Source organism: Dromiciops gliroides, chromosome 2 (assembly GCF_019393635.1).
Source record: "Dromiciops gliroides isolate mDroGli1 chromosome 2, mDroGli1.pri, whole genome shotgun sequence".
NCBI lineage: Eukaryota > Metazoa > Chordata > Mammalia > Microbiotheria > Microbiotheriidae > Dromiciops > Dromiciops gliroides.
The window spans coordinates 542,859,838-542,882,563 of NC_057862.1; the positions used below are offsets into that span (position 1 = coordinate 542,859,838).

The following is a 22,726-nucleotide window of genomic DNA, read 5'->3' on the forward strand; positions in this document are numbered from 1 at the left end:
GAGTATCTTTGCACTCCTTAAAGGTGAGCATTATTCAATTAGAAAACATCCTTTACACAAGAATGACAACAAATACACAATAAACATTGCTTACCAGCCCACTATCTTCAATGAAGATCATGAAGTAGTAAAAGGTAATATCAACTATCACAAATACTCATTTGACATGGATTTGTATCCATGGGATAATGTCTACTTTGGGAAAAGGACAATTATCCACTTGTTGTATTTATGACAACTGTTTCCTAGAGTACTACATGATTCTAATAATTATAATACTTGAAAATAGCTTTAAATCATTAAATCCATTTCTTAAAACTAGTAACAGACTGAATGCAGTTTATTCACTTGGCCAAACCTTTTAAAGAGTAGTTAGTTCTTTGTGCTGTGCTCTGAACAAAATCTAGGTTTTCTGAGCGTGAGAAGTGGAAAATGGATTGAGAAGTATAACCTAAACAGAAAACAGTCTGCAATTGGGTCTCTAAAGTCCAAATTTGGAAGCTAAGAGCAGGAATGATCTAGAGCAAAGGTGAGAAAACTATGGCCTGAGAGCTAAATCTGCTCATGAGGCAAGAACCTTGGCTTTTACCTTTTTAAATACAACACAACTTTAAAAATAAATAAATAAATAAAAATCATTCTCAGCTCATAAGCCTCGCAGGATTTGACCCTTACTCTGGTTTGTTCACCCCATCTAGATAATCATAGAAATTTGAAAGGGTAAGGAAAGAAAAGTGCCAATTGTCATGAAAAGTATGAGATTCTTCTGGGAACAAAAAAGCCAAACTGTACTTACCATTCCATTTTTTTTATGATAATAACTAAGTACTGGGAAGCGCCCACCATGACGGAATGTAGCCACTTTCCTGAGAGCCTCATCATCAATGCAGTTGGGCACAGTAACAATTGGAGGGTAAGAGGAGCAGACAGTAAAATCCTTATTGACATAGCTCAGCCTCCATTCACTGGTCTGTAAAATACAAATGTAAACTTTTTTACGCCTGAAACAGGAGCTAAACGTCACAGAATAAAAGCATCACAAGAGCTAGAAGGGACATGACGGATTCCCAATGCAAAACTCTATTTGGGAAGACTCATTTTTGTGCCTGCCCTTCTCTGCCTCAATACACTTTGGGGAAGAACTTTTCTCTTCCCTCTGGTAACCTGTTCTCCAGCTAGCTTTCTCTATGGACTTGAAAGTTCTCCCTGTGCTGAGGCAAAATTTGTCCCGGTTCCTCCAACTTACTGGTTTAGTTTTCTATGCAAATACACAGACAAATAAATTTGCTTCCCCTTCTACATAGCCCATCTTATCTGAGCCTCATGAGCAGATTTAGCTTATCTGTTAGCCTTCATAAAAGTAAAATTTTATGAAGTCATTAATTTAAATGAGAAGGAAAGACTACAAATGAATTATGTGAGTTAAAAATGTATTTCATTTTGCAGGTATAGGCTCATAAAAATTATGATATATGCTCACAAAAAAGACAGTTCTGGTCTATAGGTTACCCATTGGCTAAGAAAAATGTCTACACTATGAGAAATATAACTTGGAGTTGAGTGTAATCAAAGAGAATGAAGTGACAAGGGATTTAAAAAGATCTCTCAAAGTTTCTTTGTCATAAAAAATATTAACCTCTGATTCACAACACTTACTAGATGAATAAACTGACTAGACTAAGACAATTATGAGAAGTCTGGAAAGCATTAAGTAAGATAAAATTGTAGGGAAAAAAACTTATTTAAATCTTTATATTTTTCTTTTTAAGTCTTCATGCTTCCTTTTGTCATCACTAAGTAACTATTCTTCTGTATTTGTTTCTACTGTTAACCCTTAAACTTCATTTTTATCTAACGTATTCTCCACTTTGCCCTCTTTTTCTTATCTTTCATTGTTAAATTAGCTGTAAAGACAATTTAACAATATTCATAACAGGTCAGGGACTAAATGGTTAAAACTGTATCACACAGGTATCTTAGTACTGATTAGGTCATTCTCCTAGTTTTCAGACTAAAGTTGAAATGGAAGCACACTTCTGGGGGTTACTATATTTACCAAGTATTTCCCTTTGTTCTAACACTAAAGGATTTTCAAATACTATTGACCTACATTATTTATTGGAATTAAAGTTAACTCTTCTATTATGTCATCCGGTAGCAATAAAATGTTAGATAGTTTTGCTGTGATCTGCTTATACAAATCAGTGCTAAGTGGTTTTTTAATATGAAAGATGTTAGAATTACAAAACCCCAAAATCAAATTTTAGACTGCTTTACCTACATCTAAAATTAACATTTTCTATTGAAAAAGGAGCTAGCAGTTAAAAACAACAACAAAACAACAATCTTTTAGATTTAGATCAGTAATTAAGTATGAAAATGGTTACATTAAGGTAAGAGAATAAGCATTTTATAGAGCACCTACTATGTTTCAGGCTAAATGCCTGTACTACAAGCTTTACAAATATTATCTCATTTGATTCTCACAACAGCTCTGTGAGATAGGATCTATTATTATCCCAATTTTACAATAGAGGAAGTTGAGGTGGGTCACAAAGCCAGTAAGTATCTCAGGCCACATCTGAACTCAGAGGTCTTCCTGACTCCAGGCTGAGTACTCTATCCACTACACCACTCACCTGCATCATAAATATATATTATCTTCCTCATTCGTAATGATACATACTATAGGTGCTCTGAAGAAAAAAAACGAAGAGCTCATTTTTTGCAAAATATTTTCCTGTATTGCAAAGACAGTCACTATAAATTAAACACTGTAGTACTAAGCTCTTTCTGGAAACTGAGTGCTCTTAGCTATAGGAGATAATATCACTGAAGAGTGGTGGGTATCAACATCAAAGAAAAGGATGACTAGGAAGAAAGTATGTGGGTAAGAGCAACAGTTTAACTACTAGACAGCCCACATTCTCCATTGGTACTCTGAAAAATTATATAAAATGGCAAAAAGATATTCAGGGTAAAGATAACACCCACTGGAAGATGCCATACTTTTATTACAAAAATCTTTTTTTAAAGATTCAGGAAGTCAGTTTATAGTACTTTTGGGTTTTTTTTTTTAGATGAATAAAGATAAATTTCAAAGGGCAGGGGGCGGCTAGATGGCACAGTGGATAAAGTACTGGCCCTGGATTCAGGAGTACCTGAGTTCGAATCCAGCCTCAGACACTTGACACTTACTAGCTGTGTGACCCTGGGCAAGTCACTTAACCCCCATTGCCCCGCCAAAAAAAAAAAATTTCAATGGGCAGCACTCAGAGCCTCAATTAGGCAGGATTTTTAGAAAGTGACTTACAACTGTGGAGAAGAGCTCAAATTCTCTCTCAGGAAGAAACGTATGCCAGCCATCTTCTACCACTTCAAACATGGGTCGGTAAAAGAAAGGATACATCAGAGTTATGGAGTCCAAGGTTGACAAAGCCTAGAGGAAAAGGAAGCAACATTTGAGAAACTGAAGAAACCAGTTTTACTTTTCATGGAAAGGATGTCACAGTTTATGCTTGGCCTGATTCAACAATGGATTTGAAAAACCAAACAACAACAATACTGATAATAACCAATATTTATATAGTGTCAAAGGTTTGCAAAGCTATTTTTATATACTGTCTCATTTGATGATCACAAATCAGGTAGATAAGCATTTATTAAGTGCCTACTATGTGCCAAGTACTGTGGATACAAGTAAAGGCAAAATGCTCCCTCCCATAAAGGAGCTTCTTTAAGTTCTTTAAGTCATCAAAACTACCTGATGTCGATTAAGAAATAGAGGAGAGCAGTGGAACAGATTAAACAAGCAGTAGCAATCAAAACAGGAACCTAGCATTTGATAAACTGAAGAACATTAACCACTGGAAGAAGATCTCTTTTTGACAAGAAGAAAACTTTAAAGTAGTTTGACAGAATAGACCAACATCTGTTACGCTATTATCATAAATCAAGAGCTAGAAGAAACTCTAGAGGTCACGTAGTCCTATCCCCTAATTTTCAGATGAGAAAACTACAGCTCTATACCACGTTAATCTAAAGCAGATATAAGACTAAATTAGGGGCAACTAGGTGGCACAGTGGATAGTGTGACCCTAGGCAAGTCACTTAACCCCAATTGCCTCACTAAAAAATTTTTTTTTTAATAAAAAGACTAAATTAATAATAAAAGTATTTTATTATTTTCTAGTTATATGTAGAGATAGTTTTCAACATTTGTTTTTATAAGATTTCTAGCTTCAAATTTTTCTCCCTCCCTCCCCCTCCCCAAGACAGCAAGCAATCTGATATAGGTTATATATGTACAATCACATTAACCATATTTCTGCATTAGTCATGCTATGAAAGAAGAATTAGAGCAAAAGGGAAAAACCTGGAAAAAGAAAAACAAAAAAAATAGAAATTATATGGTTCAATCTGCATCTAGATGCCACAGTTCTTTTTTTCTGGATTTGGAGAGCATTTTCCACCATGAGTCCTTTGGAACTATCTTGGACAATATTGCTGAGAAGAGTGTTTACAATGTTCTCCTGGTTCTGCTCATCTCACTCAGCATCAGTTTATGTAAGTCCTTCCAAGTTTCTCTCAAATCTGCTTGCTCATCATTTCTTACAGCACAACAGTATTCCATTACATTCATATACCACAACTTGTTCAGCCATTCCAATTGATGGGCATCCCCTCAATTCCAATTCCTTGCCACCACAAAAAAGAGCAGCTATAAATATTTTTGTACATGTGGGTCCTTTTTCCTTTTTTATGATCTCTTTGGGAAAAAGACCTAATAGTGGTATTGCTGGGTCAAAGGGTATGAACAGTCCCATAGTCCTTTGGGCATAGTTCTAAATTGCTCTCCAGAATGGTAAGTTCTGTGTAATTTAAGATTCTAAATGTGGATTCTAATGTGTTCCCCCAGTTTGGGGGAAACTGACTAAAAATCACTGATAAAACGAGTTTAGGTTTTTAAGGGTTTATTGGAAAATAGAAAGAAAAAGATTGAGAACAGAATTCTAACAGTCTGGCATTCCTATCTTTCCTCAAATCTCCTGTGAAGTCCTCTGCCGCCACCACCATCAAGTCCGGAAGCCAAAAGGGCCCGCGCTCTCTGCGCAGGCTCCCTTTCCTCCTTCCTGTCTCCTCCCAGACCATAGGAGGCTCCTCCAGTTGATTGGCTGGTAGACTTGATAGACAGCACCCATGAGCAAGCGTCATTTCCTGACGCCAAGGAAAAGCCACAATGCCTCTGAGGCATTTTCCTCATGGTGGAGCTCTCCACAGCAAGTCTCCAGTAGGTGGCGTCATTCCAATCATTACAGTCCCCCCTGTTGTTCCTCAAGAAACAAAATGTTTCCTTGACGGAACAGTTCACAGCTCCACCAACAATGTATTAGTGTTCCAATTTTTCCACAGCTTCTCCAATATTTATTATTTTCCTTTTTTGTCATATTAGCCAATCTGATAGGTGTGAGGTGGTACCTCAGAGTTATTTTAATTTGCATTTCTCTAATCAATAGTGATTTAGAGCATTTTTTCATATGGGAATAGATAGCTTTGGTTTCTTCATCAGAAAACTGCCTGTTCATATCCTTTGACCATTTCTCAATTGGGGCATGACTTGGATTCCTATAAATTTGATTTAGTTCCCTATATATTTTAGAAATGAGGCCTTTATCAGAAATACTGGATGAAAAAATTGTTTCCCAGCTTTCTGCCTCCCTTCTAATTTTGGATGCATTGCTTCTGTTTGTACAAAATCCTTTTAATTTAATGTAATCAAAATCATCCATTTTGCATTTCATAATATTCTCTATCTCTTGTTTGGTCATAAACAGTTCTCCTAAAGCAGATATAAGACTAAATTAAAAAGGTCATACTACATTAAAAAAAATTATAAGAACATGAGATCTGTTAGGACAAGAAAATTCATAAGGATGAAGGAGATCATAAAAACAAAACAGGCAATTTTGATTACATAAAATTTAAAAGCTCTAGCACAAATAAAATTTAAATAGAATTAGAAAAGAAACTAGAGAAGGGGAAAATGTTTGCATTTCATATCAATTGACCAACAAGTACTTATTAAGGGCCTGAAGCAACAAGCCATGCAAGATGCATACAAATGCAAAGAAAGAAACAATCTTCATTTGCAAGCAGTTGATATTCCATTAGGGACTAATAATTGTAGACAAAATATAAAGAAAATTATTTCAAATAAATGCGAAATAGAAGATAAACACGAATAAATGCCACGGAAGATTAAATGGCAAGAAAGCAATTAGGGAGTCCAGGATATTGCCTAGGTAAAGAATATAGGAGACTGGGGAAAAAATAGTGCCTTCAAAGAGGCATGAGGGAAATTTGGGAGAGGGGCTGGCTTACGGAAGATTATAAATTCTATTTTGAATATATTGAGTTTGTGCTAAGCACAGGGGAAACAAAGAAAAGCCAAAGACAGTCCCTGTTCAAGGAGATCAGTTTAATGGGGGAAATGATAAACAGACAAGTTAAAGAAGGATAAAATGGGGATAAATCAAAAGATAGAGGGCACTAACAATACAAGGGATAAGGAAAAGCTTCCTGTAGAAGTTAGTATGGTTATGAGCCCGGGTACCTCATTTGAATGGGCCTGGGTACCTCAGAAGTTTTCTAGGGTAAATCAAAAGAACCTTCTCCTTGAGAAACTAAACCACAGGACAGGCATGGGATCTGGACTGAGCTAGCTCCAGGACCACCACCCTTCATTCCAGTCTCCTCCACCCCTGGGGAGATAAGATTAGGTGTGGCTGCTGCCTTTGTCGCATGACTGGGAGAGATCTGGAGCTGGTCCTCACCCAACTTCCCCTAGCCACCACCAGTGGGGGATGGTCCTCCCCCAATAGGGGAACTTTTCACAGTCAGATGATCACCTCATCAGACTACCATCAGACCTCTATAAAAGTATCTGCCTGTCTTCTGCTTCTGGAGATAAGTATCTCAGAGCCATGCCTCTATGCCATGCCTTCTCAATATGAGAAGTCCAAGGTTTTTTCTCTTGGTTTCCTTTCCCTAGCACCTAAATAAACTATTATTTTATTATAATCACATTTGTGTACAAGAGGGTGTAATTCTTTAAAGAGGAATTCCTAAGAACCCCTTTCCCAAACCCCCCACCAATTTCCCCATAACTGATATGGAACTTATCTTCAGTTATTCTCTAACTTTGGAACAATCCATTGCTTTTTGAAGAAATCTGCACAATCAAGCCTTGAACTGAACTGCTCATCACCCCTGATTGTGTATCTAAGGCCACATCCTGCACCCCTGGAATTTCTCATATGCTTCCCCTCCCTTTAGGAGTGGGCCTTTCTAAGCCTACCTTTCCTCCGGATTTCTTGGCTGCCTTTGTTTAAATTGTATAAAAATCCTTGCAATCTATTGCATGGTGTCCTATTGGGCAATACACTGAACAGCACCCATGATCATGCTAGATTTTTTCTCCTGCTTAATAAAACCTTTCTTTTAATTTTTATAGGCATTGTCTTTCTCTGGTTTTCCTTTCCTTTTTATGAAGAATGGGATTTAAATCTTGAGAACTGGCCTTGACATTCTCTGGTCTTCCCCTTTGGGGAATGAGAGATCTAAATTCCATTTAAGAGAGTTACATTAGTAACTTTGGAAAGAGCAGTTTTGGTTGAGTGATGGGGTCAGAAGACAAACTGTCAAAGGTCAGGAAGAGAGTGAAAAGGAAGGAAATGGAGGTATGTATTGTAGATAGTCTTCTCAAGAAAGTAATGGAATCTTATATGCAAGTATTAAAATAAGCAAGGTTCACAGGCATCATCCTTCCAATCCGGGGGAATAGATCTTATGCATGTGTGCATAAGAGAGATCAGGTAACAGCAGAGAGAGAAATACAAATCCTATCTGAATACTGGACAAAATAAGTCATGTTGAAGCAAGATAGGAGTATATTTCTCTATAAAGATTAAGTGCACTGGTTGAATATGATACTTTGACATTTACTGCTTTAAGTGCACCCATTCTAGGTGAAAATTGTTGTGGGGGACATGGGGAAAATGAGACATTAATACACTCTTGGTAAAGTTGTAAACTGATTCAAACATTCTGCAGAGCAATTTGGAATTATGGCCAAGTAGCTATAAAACCAAGCATACTCTTCAACCTAGCAATACCACTACTAGGTTGGCACCCTAAAAGAGATTAAATTCGAAATTGGGGTGATGCCCATCAATTGGGGAATGAGATTAGGATGGAACACTGTTGTGCTGTAAGAAATGATGAGCAGGATGCTATCAAAAGGACTTATGAAAAATGCAATCCATCTACAGAGAAAGAACTGATGGTAGAAAGAACTGAAAACAGATTGAAGTATAATTTTTTTTATCAATCCTAATGTAGAAATGTTTTGCATGACTGCACATGTATAACATACTGAATTGCTTGAGTTCTTAAGGAGGGTTGGGGAGGGAGGGAGGAAGAGAATTTGGAACACAAAATTTTTTAAAATCGATGTGAAAATTTGTTTTTACATGTAACTTGGGGAAAATTCTAATAAATAAAATTTTTAAAATTAAAAAAAAAAGGGGGGGGGACACTATCAGGAAGACTTTCCTACCAGTGATTAAAAAGATGCAATCAACAGAACCAGATAAAGAACTGAATATGGCATGTTAGCTGGGCCAAAAAAATCACATTATACTGTTTTGGCTTGAGACTGTGATCAGTCAATGTGGCCACCAGCCTGGCAGGCAAAAAAGCACCAATACTTCTACTTATTATCATTGTTTTCTATTTATGTGTGTGCTCCTTCACTTTTTGTTTTTATTCAGTCTTATCCAACTCTTCCTGACCCCTTTTGGGGTTTTCTTGGCAAAGATAGATACTGGAGTCGTTTGCCATTTTCTTCTCCAGGTCATTTTACAGATGAGGAACTGAGTGACATATCCAGGGTCATAAAATTACTAAGTGCCTGAGGCTGGATTTGAACTCCAGACTAGTGCTCCATCTACTGTAGCTATCTAGGTACCCGAAGTGTTCCTTCACTTATAGGCTATAATGTCTTTTTTTTTTTTTGGTGAGGCAATTGGGGTTAAGTGACTTGCCCAGGGTCACACAGCTAGTAAGTGTTAAGTGTCTGAGGCCGGATTTGAACTCAGGTACTCCTGACTCCAGGGCCGGTGCTCTATCCACTGCGCCATCTAGCTGCCCCATGTCTATGATTTTTTAAAAAATGAATTTGAAATATATCTATGCTGAACCAATCTAAATAGGAAAAGACTTCAAGCCCAGCTCATTTTTTTATTATATCTTAAGTAATTTAGGTATAGTTATTTGAAAATAAGGTGCTGGATTCAATAACCTCAGAGCTCCTTCCCAGGTCATGGTAATCAATATAGCCAAAATATCCAAATAGCTTAATTCAGTGTCTATGGCTGATAAACTGGTTATACGTATGGAGCTTAAGGCAGAGAAAGTAATGGAATCTTATATGCAAGTGTTAAAACAAGCTAGGTTCACAGGCAACATCCTTCCAATCCAGGGGAATAGATCTTATGCATGTGTGCATAAGGGAGACCAGGTGACAGCAGAGAGAGAAATACAAATCCTATCTGAATACTGGACAAAATAAGTCACATTGAAGCAAGGTAGGAGTATATTTTTCTATAAAGATAAGTGCACTGATTGAATATGATACTTTGACATTTACTTCTTTATTAAGTGTACCCATTCTAGACATGGCACTGTGAGAATATTATTACCAGAGACCCCCTGCTGTGAGAGCAAGGGTTGACCTTTCTAAGGTTCAGTGTCCTGAAGTGACCTCACACATCAACATAAGACCACTCTCAACCAATCAGCTTGAAGCATTCTGTGTGAGGCAGTTGGTTTTGGGAGTTGGTGGTGGGAACCTCATGGGGCTAGCAACTGAACCAGGAGTGGTTGAGGTAGTTAGGGTTTTCCTATTCTTTCAGAGACACCTGTTCTCTCTTTGTTAACCTCTAATATATTTTAATAAATGTTTAATACCTAAACTGTTAAACTGTTGTCCTAGTTAGCTTTCCCCACAAGAGGACAGATAAGGTAACCACACACATTTAGTCACAGTTTAACTATTCCAACTTATGTCAGAGGGGAAAGATTCAAATCCTGCCTTTGATACCACCCATAGGACCTTGGGCAAGTCATTTAATCTCCTGAGTCTCAGTTTCCTCATCTATAAAATGAGAGGGTTGGTCTAGATGGTTCCTGAGATCCTAGACCAAGATCTATGATACTGTTAAGGGCTAAAATTCTAGCTAAACTGTCTAAAATATCTAATGAGTGGTCGCCAATAAATTATAAGCTTTAGCAAGAGTTAGACTTTTAAGCATTTATTAAGGAGAATAAGAATTTGGTAAAGAGAGAGAGAAAGGCCTAGATTCCTATCTATTAAAGGGAGAGCGCATTTCTAGCTCCCTTCTCCGCCAGAGTCCAGAGGAAAAAAAAGCGAGCCTGAGCGCCAGTCTCTTCCTTCCTCCTCCCACTAGTCCGCGTCACTTCCTGAAGCCTGGTCTTGCCCTCAAAGACCTTTGCTTCATGGGCAGAACTCTTCTACAGTAAGTATCCAGCAGGTGGCGTCATTCCAATCGTTACAGTCCCCCCTGTTGTTCCTCAAGAAACAAAATGTTTCCTTGACGGAACAGTAAAAACAGTATAATAACTATTGCTAACTAATAATATGTGAACAACAATATAGAAAAGGAAGAGAGGAAAGTTTTGTCCAGAGGGGCGATTTTTTGTCCTCATGAACCGACACTTTGACATTGGTCTTGCAAAGGGAGGGCCTCTGCAGAAAATACATATTACAGATGGTGTATATTATAACAGAAAAAGAAAAGAGAAAAAACAAAACAAAACAAAACTGTTCATTTAAAGTCTCTGAAAGTCTTTTCTCAGATGTCCTCTAGGTGTAGTCGTGGAATGGAAGTCTTTTCAGGGGTTGATGTGTGGATACTGGTAATCAGCCAGGAAAATTTCCTACAAAATTGAGCTTAACACAACTTTAAAATAGCTTTGTCAATAATCAGATCCAACAATGAAAGTTCTCAAAAACATGTCTAAGGGAATTCAGAATCTTAGTTGTTACACATGAAACATATAATAAAACAAAAATTGAAACATTCTTTAAAATTATAATATTACTATAGTCCCCCCCTTATGGAGGGTAATTGAGAAGACAATTGCTGCGATATTAATTATTAAAAATAATTTTTTATCTTTGTTTCATCACTTTTTGCATCATCTGCCTAATTATCCTCATGCCATTATGAGAAATTAAAAAATCTAATATAATTGGTAACAGGTGTCAAGGCCAAATTCAACACTGTTATTTATCATGACACCTGAGATAATTATGGGGGTTACCATAAAAGAACAGAGAAATGATGGGATATGAGCATTCCCACACTTGAGCAATATGTACTGCCCATACAGTATGCCAGGCTTAAAATAGGTGGATGGAATATACGTCCATGCCACCGAACATATTGGAGGAAACTGAGTCAGACTTAATCAGATGCATGGGATTGAGATGTCCATGGCATCAGGCATATAGGAGGGAGCATAGAAGCCAGGTGTAGAAGTGAGATGGGTGGGATCAATACTTCCAGCCATCTGTACAATATCATGGGGAAAAATAAAATAAAATATTCCGTTTCTTGAGGAAGCAAAGGGGGGAAATGTGGTAAAATATGAAAGTTTTTAACAGTCGGTTAGGATAACTGAAAGACGCCAGTTTTTCAAGGACCACCCTTTTGGGGAGGAGATGAACAGTCCGCCTGCTGCGCATGTCAGACTGCCTGCCGGGTACAGTCCGCCTGCTGCGCATGTCAGACTGCCTGCCAGGTACAGTGCGCCTGCTGCGCATGTCAGACTGCCTGCCGGGTTTTTTTTGACTTCCGGGGTGGAGAAAAGGAGAGAGGCCTTTTTGCCTGCTTGGCGGGACTCCTGACGGCGCGGCACGGACTCTCTCTCTCCAAAGGTGGCCTTGTCGGTTGGTGGCCTTGTCGGTTGGTGGCCTTGTCGGTTTGGTGAGTTGTTATAAGGAATATAGACTAAGCTTAGACTTAAGACGATTTGTATTGTGTTTCTACTTTCCTATCCTTCTAACCAACATCACCTTGTGACTATCATAACTATAAATAAAAAGGTCTATCTAGAAAACCAAAAAAAAAAAAAAAAAAAAAAAAAAAAATCTGTTAAGGGCTAAAATTCTAGCTAAACTGTCTAAAATATCTAATGAGTGGTCGCCAATAAATTATAAGCTTTAGCAAGAGTTAGACTTTTAAGCATTTATTAAGGAGAATAAGAATTTGGTAAAGAGAGAGAGAAAGGCCTAGATTCCTATCTATTAAAGGGAGAGCGCATTTCTAGCTCCCTTCTCCGCCAGAGTCCAGAGGAAAAAAAAGCGAGCCTGAGCGCCAGTCTCTTCCTTCCTCCTCCCACTAGTCCGCGTCACTTCCTGAAGCCTGGTCTTGCCCTCAAAGACCTTTGCTTCATGGGCAGAACTCTTCTACAGTAAGTATCCAGCAGGTGGCGTCATTCCAATCGTTACAATACTATAAACTTAACTAAATAACTATACCATGAATCTAAATGAAGAAACACCAGTTTACCTTTTAATTCTTATTTACATTTTACTGAGTTGCCCACTATAAACATGATTATAGTTCCCCTATTCATTGTGTTATGGAAATTATTTTTTAAAATACTAGTAGTTTGCTCTTCCTGCTCCTTTTTAATATAAAATTGTTGACACAAAACCTGCATTTAGACAAATAATGGAAGATCAGAGAAAATAATCAGTGTATTTCTAAAATTATTCAGAAAAATACAGTTCATGTGATGTTAATCACTATAATTTGGTTGTAATGTTTTAAATTAAGGCAATTTAAAAATCATAAGTAGACCACAAGAATTGGTTTAAATGGAAGATATTGTATGTGATCTTTCAGAACAAATTTTAAATTACTAATACTCCAGGTTCACAAAAAGAGATAAAATAAATCAAGGTGGATTATTCACTGTACAAAAAAAAAAGATTGTTTGCATTAGAAAAGGATTCACAATAATTTAGTTTTAAATAGCAAACAAACTCCCCTAATGCATTTATAAGATACTTCAATTTGATTTACACTTAACCTTCTAGGTGCATGTCTACTTGCATAAAACTAGGCACACCAGTACTTTTAAATGTCTTTATTGATTAAAAAAAGTTTTTATGGGGCAGCTAGGTGGCACAGTGGATAAAGCACCAGCCCTGGATTCAGGGCTCAAGTGGCCTCAGCCACTTGACACTTACTAGCTGTGTGACCCTGGGCAAGTCACTTAACCCCCATTGCCCCGCAAAAAAAAAACAAAAAAAAGTTTTTATATCACCTATATTTCTTAACTATCCCTTTCTTCCCCTCTGTAAGAATCATCCCTTATAACAAAGAAAATAGGGAAAAAATAGTTCAAAATCAACCAAGTAGATATTATATGTAGTGTTCCATACTCACAGTTTCACCTCTGTAAAGAAGGGAGGGGAGCTAAATTTTCATATCTCTTCTTGTGAAGCCATGTTTGGTCATTAAAAATTCATACAATAAGTTTTTTTCTTGTTCACTCCGAATATATTACTGTAGTTATAAATTGTTTTCTTAGTTCTTATTTCATTTTTCATCAGTTCATTTAAGTTTCTCTATGTTTCTCTGTGTTCATAATTTCTTACAGTTTAGAAATAACCTATACATTCATGTTCCACAACATCTTTATTCCCCAAATGATGGGTATATACTTTGTTTCCAGTTACTAATACAAACACATTGCTATAAATATTTTGATATATTTAAGACCTTTCTTTTTATCACTAAACTTCTTGGGGTATATGCCTCACAATGGTACCTCTACAGCAAAAGGTCCATAAATATAAATAATTGTATCATTAAAAGAAGAAAAGAAAGAAAATGGATGGGGATACCATTCACAATTATGGGTGGGAAAGAATCCTTAACAAAAAAAGAGGAGAAAGAAGATCACATGGGTTAAGTAAACAATACTTATTACATGAATCTGAGAAGTTTTTGCACAAATAAAATGTAGCCAGGATAAGAAGACAACTAACTGGGAAAAAAATCTATACATCATCCATCTCTTATAAAGGTTCAAGATACATGTAGAGGAATTAATTAGTCTAAAAGGCCAAAAGTCTTTCCCCAAAAGATTTTTTTTTTAAAAAGAGCAATTCTTAAAAGAATTGTAAACTATTACCAATTATGTAGAAGACTATTTCAAATCTTGGAATTATTTTGATTTGTTTCTAATTACATGTAAAAAACTAAATGGAACTCAGCATAATGGGATAGAATATTATTATTATTATTTTTTTTTAGTGAGGTAACTGGGGTTAAGTGACTTGCCCAGGGTCACACAGCTAGTAAGTGTTAAGTGTCTGAGGCCGGATTTGAACTCAGGTACTCCTGACTCCAGGGCTGGTGCTCTATCCACTAATGGGATAGAATATTAAAGATGACTTTAATGATCATGTAAGTTCCAATGTCTCTACTTTTTTAACATGTTTTATTAAAAATTTATCCATGAACAGCAATACAACTCAACTCATTTACTATTTGCATTTAAATTAATTTGAACATAAAAAGTATCATAATAGTAGTTCATTAACTTCTAAAGCCCCATTAGAATTTTTGGTCCATTCATTTTCATTCACTTTTCCTCAAATGTCATGATTGTTTCATCCAGTTTTGTTTTTTCTACTTTGCGTTATTTCATAAAAGTTTTCCCCAGGTTTTCTGATATTCCTGATACTTGCTCTTAACTACATCACATAGCATGCCATTACATTAATGTACAACTTTTAAAATCTTTAATATCTTGTATTTAAGTCACCTTCATTTCCAAATTTGTTTCTCCCCTTTATTTACCCAGAGAGCCATTCATTGTAAAAATGAGAGGGGAAAAAAGCAGTTATACAAAACAAACTGATGCCCAACGTACAGACAATGTCTCATACCAAGTAGCCTACCTCTTTAAAGAAGGGACACTTTTCTCCGCAGTCAGCCTTGTTCACTGTAATTACACTGTGTTTAGTGTACACTTTTAAAAAAATTTAGATTCTAATAACTGTATATGTTTTCTTGGTTTTGCTTACTTCAATTTGCATCACTGTCATTTAAATGACTACTTTTTGGAATTCTTCAGTCATTGTTTCTTTTGGTGAAGTAATATTCTATAACATTCATATACTATAATTTGTTCAGCCATTTCCCAATCGATGGACATCTACTTTGTTTCCGGTTCTTTGTTACCGCAAAAAAAGCTGCTATAAACATTTAGTGCATATGCGACCTTTCTATCTGACTTCCTTGGAATCTTTCTCTGAATATGAGCATATTAGTAATTTTCTTTGTATAATTCTGAACTGGTTTCTAGAATGGTTGAATCATGCAAAATTCTACCAACTATTACTGTGCATGTCTTTCTGCAAGCCTGTCAATACGACTATTTTCATCTTTTGTCAACTTTAATTTCCTGGCTGTGAAGTAAAACCTCAGAATTATTCTGATTTATATTTCTCCTGTTACTAGTGATTTGTAGAAATCTTTCATATGGTAATTAATAGTTTTCAGTTCTTTTTGAGAACTATGTTCACATCCTTGGCAGCTTAAACCATTGGGGAATGACCCTTATCTTATGCATTTGTGTTAGTTTCCTATATATCTTGGATTATTAGTTCACTATCTCACTTACCAGAGAGGATCCTCCAAATCTTTAAACCCCTCTTCACTCCCCTACCTCCACCCTCTCAGCTGAGAACCATGTCTCAGATTTAGCTGGAAAAAAAAAATTAAGCCATTTACCAAGAGCTCCCTCTATATATGCCACTATTTCCTCCTTCACTCTTGTCTTACAGTATATGCTTTGCAAACTCCTGTACATGTAAAAATGATCCCATTCCATTCCACTTCTCTAGCAGATTGCCCCCTCTATCATGCCAATTTTCTCACTTCTCTTCAATCTCTCCCTGTCTGTTGGCTGTTTCTCTGTTGCCTACAAACATGCCATGTCTCCCCTATTCTCAAAAAACCCTCACTTGATCCATCTGTCCCCACTACTTATCTTTCCATAACGCTCCTCCCTTTTGTGGCTAAATTTCTTGAGAAGGCTGTCTACAATAGGTGCCTCCATTTCCTTCCTTCTAAGCTCTCTTCCTAACCCTTGACAGTCTAGCTTCTGACCCCATCATTCAACCAAAACTGCTCTCTCCAAAGTTACTAACAATTCCTTAATTGCACAATCAAATGATTTTCTCTCAATTCTCATCCTTCTTGACTTCTCTGCAGCCCCTGACACTGTCAATTATCAGTACCTTCTCCTTGACACTATCTTCTCTCTAAATTTTCATGACACTGATCTCTCCCAGTTCTCCTCCCACCTGAGTGCTCCTTCTCAGTCTCCTTTACCATTTCTTCACCTAGGTCACACCTACTAACTGTGATTGTCCCACAGGACTGTCCTGGGCCCTCTTCTCCCTCTATACTATTTTACTTGTTGATCTCATCATAGATTCAATTATCTTCTCTATGCTGATGATTCTCAAATTACTAAGTAGCCTTAACTTCTCTGATCACCTTGTCTCAAATCTCCCAACAGCCTATTGCATGTGATGAACTGAATGCCCATAGATATCTTAAATTCAACATTTCCAAAACTAAACTCATCCTCCCTATCTCCACTCCCCTACTCCCCAAAAAACCCCTTCTCCTCTTCTAACTTCCATATTACTGTTGAGGTTACTACCGTCCTACTTGTCACTCAGGCGTACAATTTAGATTGATGCCTCACTCTCCCTCACCCCACAGATTCAATCTGCTTCCTGTCAGTTTTTGCCTTGGTAACACCTCTTGAATATGTCTCTCTCTCTCTCTCCTCTGACACTGCTATCACCCTAATACAAACTCTCATCACCTCATGCCTGGACTATTGCAATGGACTGCTGGATGATTGAATTGGCACAAGTCTCTCCTCACTCCAGTTCACTCTCCACTGAATTATCAAATGATGTTCTTAAAACATAGGTCTAACTATGTTATTCCTCCCAGTGTCCCTTAATAAATTCTAGTGGCTCCCTATTATCTCCAGGATCAAATATAAAATCCTTTTTGGTATTTAAAGCCCATCATAACCTAGTCCCCCTCTCCACCTTCCTAGTCTTCTTATACCTTAGGCCATCCCATGTGCTTTTTGATCCAGTGACTGCCCTCCTTGATGTTCCTGAAACAGCACACTCCATCTCCCAAATCCATACCTTTTCACTAGCTATCTCCCTTGCCTAGAATGTTTTTCTTCTTCATCTCTAACTCCTGGTTTCCTTAAAGTCCTGGTTAAAATACTATCTTCTACAAGAGGCCATTTCCAAATTCTCTTAATTCTAGTGCCTTCTCACTGATGATTATTTCAAATTTATATCTTGTTTTGTATATAAGAAGTTTGTGTACCATCTCTCCCATTAGACTGTGAGCACCTTGAGAGAAGGGACAGTCTTTTAACTTTCTTTGTATCCCTAGTACTTAGCACAGTGCCTAAGGGTAAGCACTCGATAAACTTTACTGACTGATCATATGTGATGTAATTCTCCCCCTACCCCCAATCAATAGATCCCTTTTTTTATCTGAATTACAATGATTTTGTTCATGCTAAAGCTTTTCAATTTCATGTTACTGATATTATTGAGGTTACCTTTTGTGATCCAGTTTTCTCTTTTATTTGGTTATTTTGGTTAAGAATTTCTCCCCCAACCATAACTACAAAAGGCACTTGATCTGTCTCCTGATTTTTATTTTTTTTTTATGGTCTGAACTTAAACATTTAAGTCAGACATACATTTTGAGCGTACTTCTAGGTTGGAAAATTACGTTGTTGCCTTTTTTTTTTTTTTGGCAATTCTATACAATAGTGCCATGAAAATCAGATATTTTGTTTTTATTGGGTTTTGGTAACTTTCAGAGTAGTCTCATCAGTAGAATTACTGAGTCTGAATGATTATTTTTTATAACTTTTTCTGTATTCTGCTAGATTATTCTCCAAAAAATACTTTAAAAGTTCAGAATTCTACTAGCCATAAAGGAGGACACTTGCTTCTTTCACAACCCAACCAGCACTGAATTTTCTTGCTTTTAATTATTTTCGTCAATTTGAAGCTAGTTACTTAATTTTAAAGATATGGAAACTGAGACTGAAAGAGGACAAGCAACTTCCTCAAAATGAAAGAGTCAGTGCCAGAGCTCAGACTCCAAAAAAGAATTTATGGGTAATTTTCACTTGAGAAATACAATTAAAACCTTTTTAGAAACCAATAATTTCTTGGAATATGATTATACCACTGAATCAGAGTTAGAAACTTAAGATAAATATTGAACCTTACAAAGAAGGACATTACACTAAGAGATACTTTAGCTATCTAAGTCAGAAAGTAGGACCCTGATTATTTGCAGTTGTACTGGATTGAAGTAAGATTTCTATTTTCTTAACCAAAGCTTCTTTGGCAGAGCTCTGTCATGGAATTTATTAATTTGATCATTGACAATGCTATGCTAAGGTTTAGTAAAAATGCAGCAATTCAAACAGTTAAAGAAGAGAATCCAGCTTTCCAGACCAGCGTCCAGAATCCAGCTTTCCAGACCAGAGTCCAGAATCCAGTTTTTCCAGACCAGAGTACAGAATCCAGTTTTCCAGACCAGAATCCAGTTTCCTCCTGATGACATCTTACCACTTCAAGAAGACAAGAGAACTCCGAGACTTTATATGAACAGTTTTGTTTTGTTAGCTTTTACTATCTCCTTTCTGTTATAATATATACCATCTGTAACATGTACTCTCTGAAGAGGTCCTCCCTTTGCAAGACCAATGTCAAAGCGTCGGTTCATGAGGACAAAAAAATCGCCCCTCTGGACAAAATTTTCCTCTCTTCCTTTTCTATATTGTTGTTCACATATTATTAGTTAGCGATAGTTATTATATTCTGTTATTTTTTACTGTTCCGTCAAGGAAATATTTTGTTTCTTGAGGAATCAAAGGGGGGAATGTGGTAAAAAGTACACCAGTTTTTGAAGGACCACCCTTTCAGGGAGGAGACCAACGGCCATGCATGGGCTACACATGCCAGCCCAGCTGCTAAGCACTCCACTTCTGGGGTGTGAGCTTAAAAGGCAAGGAGAGAACAGAAGTGAGGTCTTTTGCCTGCTCTCCTGGTCCGATGGCTACGCTGCTCAGACAGACGCTGACTGGAGTTCGACTCGGCCTGGCTCGCCGTTAGCAGCACGTGCCTGACGCGGCTCTTCCCCGCAAAGGTGGCCTTGGGCTTTTGGTGAGTTTTATACGGAATATAGACTAAGCTTAGACTTAAGACTATTTGTTTTGTTTTTCTACTTTCCTATCCCTCTAATCAACATCACCTTGTAACTACCAAACAATAAAAGCTCTAACTAGAGACCAGAGGCTTCTTCCATTTACTAGTCTGGGAGATAAATTAAGGGAAAGGTTAAAGAGGGGAGATTAATGCTCTAGTATCCGATTTTAAATCTCACAGCTCTTACCTCAATGGAACTTGCAATATTCAAACATTCTTCCATTCCAGGAATGTCCAACTGAATAATCCGTAGATCTTTGCATTTTATGATTATGGTGCCCACTGATCCCACAAACCTGAAATATAGTATTCCATGCTTAGGCACAAATAGAAATGACATTTTAAGTAGAAAACTCCAATCTGTGAAAAAGTACTCACCTAACTATTTAACACTACCAACAACTATAAAGTCTTCTTTCTGAAAGGGTATACCATACAATAAAATCTTAACTCAAACTAATTGGGGGAAGGGAATCCATAAAAAGTGTGAACTAAAAAGTATTTCCAAAAAAAAGTGTTACTTTAAAATATATGCACAGAAATTCAAATTAGGCTAACTCATCTAGTAGACATCAATGGGAGACTTGCTTTAAAAATAGATAAGGATGACTTAATCATGACTGTTTATTCCTGAAAGATACTTCTAAAATCCAGCACCATCTTATTTATACTACTTTGTACTTCAGGAAAAAATTATTTAATAAAACAAGAAAAAAAACTTTAGAAAGACCCCATGTTCGTTATAAAAATCTAAATTAGTGATGTCCAAATCAAGTAAGTGTTATTGTATTAGAGTTTTTCTTGCTGAAATCTCAGGGCTTTTCCTTTGCTACTACCCAATCCCTACTCTTTCCCATTAACAATTTTTGATGTCATCTTTGTCATGAAAGTGACAGGATTTGAGCTAAGCCCTAAAGGATGGCTATGACTGGGAAGAAAAGAACAATATTTTAGTCTAGGGCACTAATGAATATAAGCAAGTATTTAGAGTTAGGAATGGGTATGGTAGCGACTGAGTGGAATAGAACAGAAAGTTAATGAAAAATGTGGATACTTCGGTTGAGAACAGACTATAGAAATGATGAAAACCAAAGTGAGGAGTTTAGATTTTGTCATACACCATAGGGGGTTATGAGGGTTATTGGGAAAATTATGTGACTAAAGCAGTAGTTCGTAAAATTAATCTAATACTAATGTACATCAGCTTGGAGGTAGAAGACACTGCAGGAAAGAAGACTAGTTAAGGAGATATTAGAGGAGTCTAAGTATAAAGTTAACAGATCTTGAACTAGGGTGATAGCAGTGAAGATAATGAATGGGTAGATAAAAAAGACATTTCAAAACAATAATTAACAGTATTTAGTGACACTGAATAGACGGGAAAAAGAAGAGAGAACCCCAGTAATTAATAAGGTAGTTTTAATATTAAAATGACTACACAGAAGAAAAAGTTGTTGGATTACTTTATATACATAATATGCTTTAATTAAATCTATAATGTACTATTTCTGTGGGTCATCCATCAAGGTACAAAATTAACATTAATTATACAGAGGCTTTGGACATAAAAGCACTTGAATATTTTGCCTTTTTTTTTTGGTGAGCCAATTGGGGTTAAGGGAGTTGCCCAGGGTCACACAGCTAGTAAGTGTCAAGTGTCTGAGGCCAGATGTGAACTCAGGTCCTCCTGACTCCAGGGCCAGTGCTCTATCCAGCTGCCCCTAGCACTTGAATATTTTTTATGCATTTATTAAATGTCTACTAAGCACTGAGAAAGATACAGAAATATATAAGACTCTACCTCCTTAAGGGGCTTAAAATCTAACGGAGAGCAAGAAAGAGTAGATCTGGAATTAGTCTTTGCAGTTGTCATGGTTTGGTGTTAAGTATTTTAATGCTTTTTTATGACCAAGAAAACTCAAAGAATATAAAATTCAAAAATTATTTTTCTTTACTTCTTAAGCAATCCTCCAATTTTCCCTACAAAATATAATTTATAAAGATAAAGAAGCTTCCTATCTTACGTGAGGATCAAATGAGGTAACATTTATTTTTTTTTTAAAGTCCTTAGCACAGTTCCCAGCACAGAGTAGATACTATATAAATGCCTACTCTCTTGTGTTTCTCCTCTTCACTCTAGCTATTAACCAACTTCTTTATTCTTTACACCCTCCATGTAAGCCCCATATTCTCTCTGCTACTAAGCTTATTCCTTTACGTAAAAAGCTAATTCAAAACTAGTCAGCCTTCCTGGAATCTAAAATTCTTCTGACTATAAACAATAATCTAATTTTTAAAAATTCTATTGCTGGTACAGTATAAAACTAAGCCAAATTAATACATACTACCATTCCAGGTTAGCAAACAAATTTCTATGGAGGCAGAAAAGTTGAAGAAGAGAATTTGAAAGCTCCAAATCTCTTCCCCCCAACCCAATTATTTATTTTTTTTTTTGTTTAAAATTTTTTCCAAATTTCTAATAGGTTAAAAAAGAAACCAGCCACATAAGGATCTTTGTTAACCTGAAATGCCATTATTGTACAATTTTCACTATGCTACTCTCAAGGAATAGGAGAGAATTCCATTTCCCAGGACATCAAGCTCTTAATACACTCTACACTATTATTCAGTTTCCATCAGCACAGAGGTTTCCAAAAGAGAAAGCAGCAGGCTTCTGTGTAAAACCAAACTGTTTTTATGTATACCCCCATAAAGATGAGGTTTTACCCCTACAAAATTACCACTGCAAATGCATTACCATCAATTAGGCAGCTGGTGGTGACATTGTACACACAGTACTGGGCCCAGAATCATGAAGACCCAAGTTCAAAACTCACCTCAGATATTTATTAACTGTGTGACCCTGTCAAATCACTTAAGTGCCGTCTGCCTGAGTTTCCTCAACTGTAAAACAGGGATGTTAATAACAGCATCTAATTCCCAGAGTTGCTATGATTCTCAACTGAGATAATATTTATAAAGCTCTTAGCACAGTACCTAACACATAGTTGTTGCTGTTGTTATTTGTCCTTCGTTCTTGGATCTTTTTTTTGGGGGGGAGGGAGGGCAATGAGGGTTAAGTGACTTGCCCAGGGTCACACAGCTAGTAAGTGTCAAGTGTCTGAGGCCAAATTTGAATTCAGGTCCTCCTGAATCCAGGGCTGGTGCTTTATCCACTGAGCCACCTAGCTGCCTCCTTGTCCTTTGTTCTTGAAGAGGACCATCACATCAGAGTGATTGTCATGATTTGCACTGAACTAGATTCAAGTGAAGAAAGGC

At 36.8% G+C, this 22,726-nt stretch overlaps 1 protein-coding gene across 1 annotated transcript in view; it reads right to left on the reverse strand.

The window, feature by feature from the left end:
• MTMR9 (myotubularin related protein 9) overlaps positions 1-22,726 on the reverse strand; it is a 56,993-nt gene that overhangs the window by 30,074 nt on the left and 4,193 nt on the right. Inside the window, exons 2-4 of the mRNA XM_043982621.1 lie at positions 19,635-19,743; positions 3,314-3,439; positions 797-970 (exon numbers count right to left, since the gene is read on the reverse strand). Of these exons, the coding sequence (XP_043838556.1) occupies positions 797-970; positions 3,314-3,439; positions 19,635-19,743 (409 nt within the window). The remainder of the gene's footprint in view (positions 1-796; positions 971-3,313; positions 3,440-19,634; positions 19,744-22,726) is intronic.